The following is a 10,183-nucleotide window of genomic DNA, read 5'->3' as shown; positions in this document are numbered from 1 at the left end:
ACACCAATTACACAAGTCCTCTCTACTCTTGAAGATCTATACATTAAACAATTTATGTAAGTACACAGTTGTAAAAATAGCTCGCTAAACTAATACAAAATTGCACAATACATTATAATACCTCGTAAGTTGTAAATTCGCTTGTGTAATCCAGTACAAATTCTGATCCAATTATACTCGATTCGGTTGTAGCATAGCCCTACATATAAAATAATTTATCACCAAGAATTAATGAATCAGAGGATCTGTTCGGCACAAAATTCAGCACGGCACGCGATTTGGCACCAGAAGCCTTCTGTTCGGCTGCACAGTGCCGAACAGAAGGCTTCTGTTCGGCTGCACAGAGCCGGACAGAACCCTTCTGTTCGGCTGCACAGTGCCGGACAGAAGCCTTCTGTTCGGCACTGTGAAGCCGAACAGAAGGCTTCTGTTCGGCACTGTTCAGCCGAACAGAAGCCTTTTGTTCGGCGATCCAGTGCCGAACGGAGCACGAACCGTGAAAAAAAAAAATTTCGAAACAAGGTGGAACACGTACCTTTGCGGCCGATTCTTCGTCCCAAATCACTAGTTGCTTGTCCATACTTCGAATGGGGCTTAAATCTCCTTCAAAGATCGCCTAAACGATGTAAATGGATCGAGGGGTTTAAGGGGGGTTTGAGGGGTGTTTTTTTTTTTCTTTTCAAAACGAAACGGAGGAGGAGGAAGGGGGGGTGTACTGAGAAAATTTCAAGGACAATATGGTAATTACACTAAAGATTAGTTTGAATATTTTTTTTTTGGTTTTTGGGGGGTGTCCTTAGCAATAGGGGGGGGTGTATATAGAACCCCCCCTGATATCGCTCTCCCTTCTCTCCGCCATCTTCTTCGCCGCAACCCGTTTCTGGCATCACGGGCATCGCAGCCATGCGTGCCTTTGGCGTCTCTCCCGTCAGCCTCACCTACCACCTCGAGAAGGGCCTCCCCCTTGGGTTCCTCAGCTGCCATCGCTGTCATTTGTCAAACGGCCTTTTTTTTTTTTTTTCCCTCTCTCTCTCCTGAGTTGGTAGATACCGCCAACAAAAATCCAAAAATAATAAAGCAGATAAAAAATTTGGCACCATGTCATGCCCCTTCCAAACAAAATTCTCAAAATAGTGAGCTGGGAGCAACTCAGCCAGCTACAACACAATTTGGGGCACCACACTTCTGCAGTAGTCCACGAATATCAACTAGCAGCAGCTTGCTCTCACTTGCATGTCTCCAACTCCTGATCCAATGGCCGAGTTATCCTCGAGGATGATCCGATCTACATCTAATGTTCGTTGGGCATAAAAGATATCATTCCAGACAGCTATGAGCTCAGCACATACCACCAATAAATCGAAGATCAGCTGACCCCATCGCCACTAGTCTGAAATTATGATCTTTGATGATGAAGCTTATGCCTCCGCCTCTTTCATCATCGATCATAGAAATTCATCTTCAGTAAGCTAAAGGGTGGGGGCACTTAGGATACAAAAATATATTTCGATGCTGGAAGAGCAGAAGGAGGGTCCAGATGTTTTTGGCCAACCCGATTGGTGAAATCCTGCTAAAGAACTCCTCGGCATGCAGTAATACTCCGGCCACCACCGCCCTCTTCGATGGCCACCTCTCCCTCCAGCGGCGTCGTCCTCACCGGGATCGAGTCCTCGCACGGCGATGTCATCCGATGGGATCGTGGAGCCGAGGAGCGTGCTGCTGATAACCAGGACCGGATAGTCGCGGTGAAGGAGGAGGAGAATGAGGCCGGTCATGCATCTGCTGGCTGCATGATGAGTGGAGCCGGGTCGACGTACGGGAGTAGCGACGATTGACGGCGAGAGGAAGGGGAAGGAGCCTCGTTCTTGGACAAAGGGAGAGAAGAAGAGCTCGCCTCCTCCTGTTAGTTCCTGGTCACCATCCACCACAGTAAGCTCAACACCGCCTTCAGCTCCTTCCACCGCACCTCCGCCGTCACCCTCTTCGTCTCCGCCTCGTCCTCCACCCCCGCCGCCCTCTACGTCTGTTGCACTTGCACATCAGCGACGGCCACGGCAGCCACCTTATCATTCTCGCCATCCTCCTCCTCAAAACCCTCCACCAAGAAACACCAAATTGCCTCTAGAAATCCAAATTTCCACCAAAATCAGCCCAAAATTCTCTATAAATCCGCGTTTCTGCATCGGAATCAACAGAGAAATAGGTGCATATCGCACAGCGGAAGTGGTTTTGGGGAGAGGACCAGGAGAAGGACGGGACGTGGCGAAAAAATAATAATAATTAATAAAAATAAAATAATTTCTTTCCAGATAAAATAGTAAAAAATAGAGGGACTGGTAACTAATAAAAATAATAAAAAATATTTTTCCTTTTTTCAAAAAAAATAATAAAAATAGAGAGGCCAGTAATCTTCTGCAAGCTGCTGGATCATAAAATACTTAAAATATTCTAATTTCTTGGAAGGTTAAATTATTTTTTATTTTTTATAAAATAATAAAAAATATTATAGTAAATTTTTTAAAAAATTATTTAGATCGGCAAAGATTTTTTTCATATACAAATAGATCAATTCTGTGCAATATATATTTATGAATAGATAAAAAAGATAAAATCTTTAAGATATATTATTCAACTATCATCCTCAATCCAAACATAAGTTGCATTTTTTTTCTTAATTTTGGTTGCGAGGCAACCATACTACGATGTTAGTCAAAAATTTAAATTCTATAAGATAAAGTGTTCTGATTTTTTATAAAATGCGTTCTGACGATCGTTCCGATCAGGCATCTAAATTCTTAATTTTTTTTCTTCTTCCTCTCTTCTTTTTTTTTATTTTTTTTATTTTTTTCTTCAAATTCACCCTGCTGTAACTTAAAACCTTGGTTGGTTATAGGATCAACACAAGGCGTAGCATGGAGCATGCACTGTGATTATATCATTGTATAACTCATCCAACTCTTTTGACGAAATCATAGTCGGCAATTTTAGAGAATTACTGCCAATCTTGCCAAAGAGCCTGCCATCCTCTCATGACGTACGTTTGTCCACAAACTGGCCCAGCACCTTGATACACTGCACCTTGACAAACTGAAGAACTGTTTGATTAGATACATCATCCTTCACTTTCGGCACCACCGATGCCAAATTGCCAATGTAAGAAAGCAACCGGCTCCATACACTTGCAACGAACCTGAAGATTTCTGTGGGCGGAAAAAGCTGCATGGAAATATTCCTGTCACTGCGTAGAAAGCTCATCTGGAACTCGACACTCACTGCTTATTTCATCGAAATTACAAATGAAATGAAGCTGAACAATGAAAACATCATATTTTGTTTAATGTTTTTTTTTTTTTTGGAGAAGAAGAAAAGTTCAAATAGCTGTACTATTTATTTCACCAATTAAATATTCTAGGGAGAGTGCTAAAGGGCAAGGGAGGTTATTATTTCTGAATTGACATATATTTTCTAATTAATGCACCACCACTTGAAATTTTGTACATGAACAAATGATTGAAATTTGTTATTTAAAAATATACTACTACAAACTTCCCAATGAAGTGTTCTGATGCATGATTCTTTATCTATATGAGAATTTTAAAAGTAATATATGCTCCTTTCAAGGATGATTCCATCCCTCAATACGGTGGGTCTCAAGAGCACCAAACACAGTGAAATTCTCTCTTTTTCGAAAGAGAGATTCCGCCACCAGCCGCATAATTCAGTATCTCTTTCCCTCTCACCGGCACCAAACCCAGTGAAATTCTCTCTTTTTCTAAAGGGAGATTCCGCCACCAGCCGCATAATTCCGTATCTCTTTCTCTCTCCCCCGCAACCTACATCCAGGATAATGGCAGCAGGTGACTGTTAGTTATTCGATGTTTCGAATTCTGGTGCAGAGTTGAGGACCATATGGGCAGGCGTTCGACATGTCCAACTAGACTTGCGAGGTCACTCAGTCATCATGGAAAATGACTTGGCCACGGTTATCAGATGGATCCAGAAGGTTCCGAGAAGTGTGGGTGACGACCATCCGCTGCTTCATGACATCTGAGTTATGACAAGGGATGGAATGGTCTGAATATCTTCCGTAAAACTAATAGGGCTGCGGATTGAGTAGTTGCCTATGTGGCCAGCCGTATGGATAGTACCGTGTGGGCTGGAGATGGAGAACTGTTTCGGGCACTCCGAGATATTTTGTTCTCTGATTTTATTGGATGTATTCATATTTGTTAGATATAAATCATCCGTTCTAGTAAAAAAAAAAGAAAAAAAATACAAAGATGTTGGATTCGGATTTTTCTTTCATATGAAATAATGATTCATCTTTTTTCGCAACATCGATCATTAAATCACACAACATCCACTTCGAAGTATGTGCTGTAGATAAAAGAAAGTGGTCAGAGTGTTTTGAAATTTGCACCGGATGCGATCCAATGATTGATACCACGAAAGAAGATCAATCATGCTTTGGTGGGGAAAGATCCAACGGGATGCTATGGATGTTCCATTGGCAAATAAGTTCAGGAATTACTGAGAAGAAATGTAGCCAAACATTTGCTGTAATAGAATTTTAAACAAGTCTTAGCATGAATGGTGTCTGAAAGCAATTGGCTGAATTAAAGGTTTCCATCATTCCTGCCATCACGGGGTGTGTGCGAGCGATCAGCTCTGGACGCGTAAGCGGATCCATTTCTCCCTTATGAACTACAAAGCTGCCGCATTGCACGTGCTCTGTATGATACACACGGGGCATGCACAAGAACCTTTTTGTTGATATAAAGCAAAACAACAATAGAAAACTTAGGGCTTTTATTTCCTGTTTTTCTTTTTAAAAATAAAATTATATAAATCAAGAAAAAATATATATGTTTGATGCAATTTTTTAAAGTTATTTCCTATTTTTAAAAAATAAAAATAAAAAAATATTTTTAATATTTTCAAAACTAAAAACGCATGTTTTTTATCACCACTGTCAATATCGTTTCTACCACCACCACCATTGTTTCTGTCGTCGTCAGCACTATTGCCACGCTCGCTGTCACCACTGCCACCACTACACTATAGCAGCCATTACTATCTTCGCACTATCGCAACACTTCCACCATCACTACCACTACCACTTTATCCCTATCTGTATTATCATCTTCTCCGCTATGAAACCTCTACTGCCTATCTTCATTCCTCGAACGGAATTTTTGCCAGTATATCCATAGCAAAATCTCTACCTATTGTTAATCCATATTTCAAGAAATCTCATAACCATGAATTTTACATGGAAACTGATCTGAAGAACTTTATTGTTTTGATGGGATCAGAACCATTCAAGGAAATTCCGGGTGGCCTATGCCTCCCTTTGTCATCATCATCATCAAAAAAAAAAAAAAAACATTCAAGGGAATCAAATATGGCAATCAACCTAATCATTTAGTGTTTCTTATGACAATTGACCTTTTCATGAAAGATACAAATAAAAATTTTCAGTTTCTACTTTGCCAAGATTCCATTAGTTACCTAAAGTTTGGGAGATTGAGAAGAATTCTTATTGTTGTGACGAAGGGATTTCAAGATTTTGAAATTAATTTTCCTCTACATTCCAGTCTTTTCCTCACTTCTAAGATCCCCACAAACCAACTAAATTCCCAACAACAATGGGCTTGTATTTTGATTCAGAATAATTGGACTAGACGTGTATTTGGTTCGTGACTGGAATTAGAATCGAAATGAATTGAAATAGGAATCAAAATGGCCATATTTTCTGACGTATGTGGTTCATGACTGAAATCGAAATCTAAATTGGAATGAAAATAAGATTTGAATATTAGAAAAGAGTTTGAATTGAATTTTGGAGAATTAGAGCATTTCCATTCACCTCTAAATTGGAATAGAAATAAAACCCCCTCCAATGAAATGGCTGGAATGGAAGTCACCAATTTCCATTCTTAACCTCTCCTCCAATCAAACATACTCGTGATTCATTATTCTGACTCATTAGGATTAGAACTCTCTAATGTGAAGGGGGATGTCAATCATTCAGACAAGTCCAAAAGGCCACGCCTGTAGGCTCGAAAGGTTATAAGATACTTCAGCTGATTGCAAGTAGAGAAGGAAAACAAGATGTTTGCCACTCAGAGAGGAGAGAGAATATGGGAATCGAAAGAGGACAGAAACAGAAAAAGGATAAGTTCCCTAACTGAACCTCTTTATCCAAAGGCATGCCAAGTGGCGTGAAGCCTCCGGAGAGTTCAGATGACAAGGACAAAAAAGAAACTCTCCTTCAATAATACGATATCCACTCCCATTTCTGGTTACCAAGTAGGGAATCTGGAGAGAAGCGACAACCCAAAAAATACTAATGCATCAATCAATTTATCTAGATAGCAAACAGTCTCTGGTGACATATACTGCAATTAAATTTCCTTTCAACCCATCCTTTAACTTGCCCGATTGTTATCAGGTGGCAGCTGTCGGGGTACTGGTAACTAGCGTGTGGGCCCTATTTTTCAAAAAAAAAAATCTTTGATGACATATATTTCCTAACTTATATCATCTTGGTTAACTGGCTAACCATCTAATGGATGGTCGGTAGCAATTTAATTTTTTTTGATATCTCACGTATGCATGCAAATCTTTTAAGCACCAATCAGACCCATCGATGATCCATCGAATACAAACACAAATCTTTTGTATGTAAGAATCTATACAGGATTCTGCATATTTTTCTTTATTAGTATGATTCTGTATCAACTTATATTATTTTTCTTTATTAACATAATTTCGTTAGAATAATTTTAGAAATCATATAACAATTTGTATCGGCCAATAATATTTTTTATTATTAATGTGATTCTATATTATACTATATATTTATTTTTTTTTTATAGAATGAGTATATATATAATCTCTAAGATGTATCGAATGTAATGAAACAGAAATTTTTTTCTTTTTTAATTTTTTATTAATATTTTAATAATAAATTTTAAATATTTATATAGAACTAAAAAAATTATTTTTTTTTTAATGAGGTTGGAGATTGTGGTACCATGTACATCATATGGAATCATCAACCCGGCGGTATGATAGCGGTGAGGGCCCGGGGAGGGGCTGCCTCCAAGGGCAAGGGCGGGAGAGAAGTAGAGACAAAGGCGCCGCGCCGGGTACACACGGCATCTTGTCAAAGAGAGGCGAAAATGATAGCTCCCATCCACCTCGGGAAACATGGGGCCAAGGCGAACCGGTTTCCAAACAAGATTAGATTTCGAGCAAATCCCGACCCCCTCTTCTTTCCCATCTCTATCCTTTCCCAGCCACTCACTCGGTGCTGCTATAAATTTGGTGAAGCAAAACATAAGAGGAAGCAGTTAAGAAGAACACTGCCGAACCGCACAGCATCCATAATGAAGAAGCCTCATTTGCTGCATGAAGAGATGAAGGAGCCGATGGTGGACTGGTCCATGCTTTGCGCGGACCTCCTCCGAGAAATTGCCGCCTTCCTGCTCGCCGGCGACGTCGTCGACTACATCGGGCTCCGCTCGGTGTGCAAAGCGTGGCGCTCGGCGACCGCAGACCCCCGGGGCGCCACCTTCCATGCCCCTCCCCCTCGCTCCTGGATCATGCTCTGCTCCGACGGCGACGGCGGCAAGTTTCGCCACTTCTTCCACCTCTCCACCGGTAAGTCCCTCCGCCTCCGCCTCCCCGAGCTCGATCACCATAAGATCATCGGCTGCGCCGACGGCCTGCTGCTCCTGCAAGACAAAGCCACCGCCGCGGTCCGTCTCCTGAACCCCTTCACCAACTCTCTCACCCATCTCCCTCCTCTTGAGGCCACCGAAGACGAATTGGATCCCTTGCGGGTGACGAGCGCTGCCGTCACTTTCTCCTTCTTTTCGGGTCTCTCTACCGTCCTGCTCTCGTTCTACCATTCGCAGAGACTAGCTTTTGCTAATGTCGGCGACGGCAGCTGGGTAATGACGGATCGTCTCGAGAATTTCCATTTCACGAGCACCTTGTGCTATCAGGGCCGATTCTACGCCACGGATTACAATGGATCGATCGCCGTCTGCAGCATCGGCCCGCCGCCGACTGTGACCCCTGTCGTGGTCCAATCCTTCGACCTTCATGTGATGAACTCGTATCTGGTGGAGTCCGCCGGAGATCTTTTGCTGGTCCGGAGGTACTACAGCTGCGCCATCTCTGGCGGTTTCGTGGACACGAGCAAATTCCAAGTTTTTAAGGTTGATCTAAGCGGACGGGCACCGAGGCTGGTTCTCATGAAGAGCTTGGGTGATCGTGCTCTGTTCCTGGCTCAGGATCGGACTCTATCAGTCTCTGCAAAGGATTTCCCTGGAATTAGAGCCAATTCCATCTATTTTGGTGTCTGTTCGCTTCAGGATTCAGCTGGTGTGTTCCATTTGGAGGATGGCAGCTTTGAATCCCTCTCTTACCACCAAGGCTCCATGCATGGAGGAAAGGCGGGAAAGGAGCTCCTCTGCCGCCCTTTCAGTCTCTTTGACCACCTCCTTTGCTACTGCGAGCATGAAGATTGGTATGTCCAACCCCCTTCTTTCTCTCTTTCCATGCCAACTTTTATCTACTTTTAATTGCTCTGTCTCCTTTTTTTTTGCTTATAATTGTTGTCTCCTTTTCATGCATTTGTCTTCTTGCTATTGAATCCAATGTCATATGCACCAAAAAAAAAAAAAAAAGGTGCAATATGTGAGCTTGCTAAGATCTTGTTTTGTCATTGCAGGTCAAAGGGAGTGATGTATTCTGGCTTCTGTTAATTAGTGCTTGGGATGTGCTAATATTTCAAGGATATACTAATTTGCTTGAGTGGTTGGTGATAAGCAAATCTGGTTGTACAGTATGACTATGACCTGTGTGAAGTACAGCAGAAAGAGACTTGTAAAGCTGCCTTGTTGTAAACCTACAGAAATACTCAATCATATACCAGTTTTCTAAACCTTTTTTTTTCACTTTGGTAGGTTAGATTTCATCCAAATCTTATCGTCAGCTTTGGTTCAAAACTAGGATTAATCCTTCTTTCAACAAAACATTTGCATTCTGGAGCACATCCTTTCACTGATGGATAAAAGAATTCACACTATTTTTGTATGAAGGCTGCAAGGTCTTACAAATCATGCCTGCCTGCACAACGTTCTAGAAATTATCCTTTGCATTCTTGTGGAAAGATATTCTTGCAAGGTCTAATAAATAGGCCATCGTTTATGGGAATCAGCTTACTGATACCAAGATCAACAACCACAAGGTATTGTTCACAGAGAAGCCATGCTTTAAAGAAATAAAAGAGTTTGAATGGCAGGTGCCTAGAACTTGATAAGCACCACTGGGGCCTAAAGCATTGCAGCAAACCATAGTTGTATGCAATTAATTCATTTAATGGTCACTGTTAAGCTTTTCTACAATTTGATTGTTTGGAGCAGTAGGAATATCCAAGGGAGTTTCCAATTATGAAATTGCTTTTCTTCCTGCTTTACATTCAATCTATTACATGGCAAGATTGTCATAGTATAATTATGGATGTCATTCGGCCAAAAATAATCAATCCTAATCAGAATTGTAAGCTTAGCAAGTTAGCTAGTCAGGCACTTGCATAAGATTATAACTAAATTCATGCACAAGAAAATTAGATGCATAGATAAAGAAGCCAGCTAAATAATATATTCGAATGTGGAAAATCTGAGCAAAATCACTCGAAATTACAAGCTATACACTACAGTGACCAAATCAACTTTGACCTCCCAAAGAGAGGGTTTTTAGAGCAACACAAGTCAAGGTTTTAAGTGAACTGTGATGCCAGGAAAATATTGTCAGCATCTTCCATTGTATAAAGATTAAAGCATTATACGGAAATACCTGCAGGTGTCACATGTTCTGTGCAAGCAAGCACAGACCATCTACTCAAACGGAGACAACAAAGTGCTCCAAAGAAGATGAATTTTCAAGATCCAAAAGATCATGTCTGTTACTAAAGGGAAAAAGATAATTAACTGGAAATATGTGCACAGGAGTCCTGCACCAGGTTTAAAAATCATCAGCTGTTCCCTTGAGCTTATGAGAAATCTAGATTTAATGGCTAGATTTTTTCTGTCAAGAGAAAAGAAATCTTGGACTTACCAATCTTGAGGATGCTGTAGGACTGTTGACTGAACCGAGCAGCTCGAGT

General features: G+C 41.2%; 1 protein-coding gene across 1 annotated transcript; it reads left to right on the top strand.

Moving 5' to 3' along the window:
• The first annotated feature begins 7,105 nt into the window (after window positions 1–7,105).
• On the top strand, window positions 7,106–8,959 carry LOC103695459 (F-box protein At2g26160-like). Its single transcript, XM_008776798.6, has 2 exons — window positions 7,106–8,542; window positions 8,747–8,959. Exons 1-2 carry the CDS (start codon window positions 7,188–7,190, stop codon window positions 8,778–8,780), a joined length of 1,389 nt encoding a protein of 462 aa, XP_008775020.5. The 5' UTR covers window positions 7,106–7,187; the 3' UTR covers window positions 8,781–8,959.
• The last annotated feature ends 1,224 nt before the right edge of the window (window positions 8,960–10,183 follow it).

Source organism: Phoenix dactylifera, chromosome 8 (genome assembly GCF_051530095.1).
Source record: "Phoenix dactylifera cultivar Ajwa chromosome 8, Ajwa_hap1_PhDact_Kaust_v1.1, whole genome shotgun sequence".
Taxonomy (NCBI): Eukaryota; Viridiplantae; Streptophyta; class Magnoliopsida; order Arecales; family Arecaceae; genus Phoenix; species Phoenix dactylifera.
This window is presented reverse-complemented; position numbering and strand designations above follow the sequence as displayed.

Bases quoted from the DNA above. Each gene is read 5' to 3' on its own strand.
- LOC103695459 (XM_008776798.6), top strand. From the start codon at position 7,188: ATGATAGCTCCCATCCACCTCGGGAAACATGGGGCCAAGGCGAACCGG. The intron at 8,543-8,746 runs GTATGTCCAACC...TTGTCATTGCAG, and splicing joins TACTGCGAGCATGAAGATTG to GTCAAAGGGAGTGATGTATT.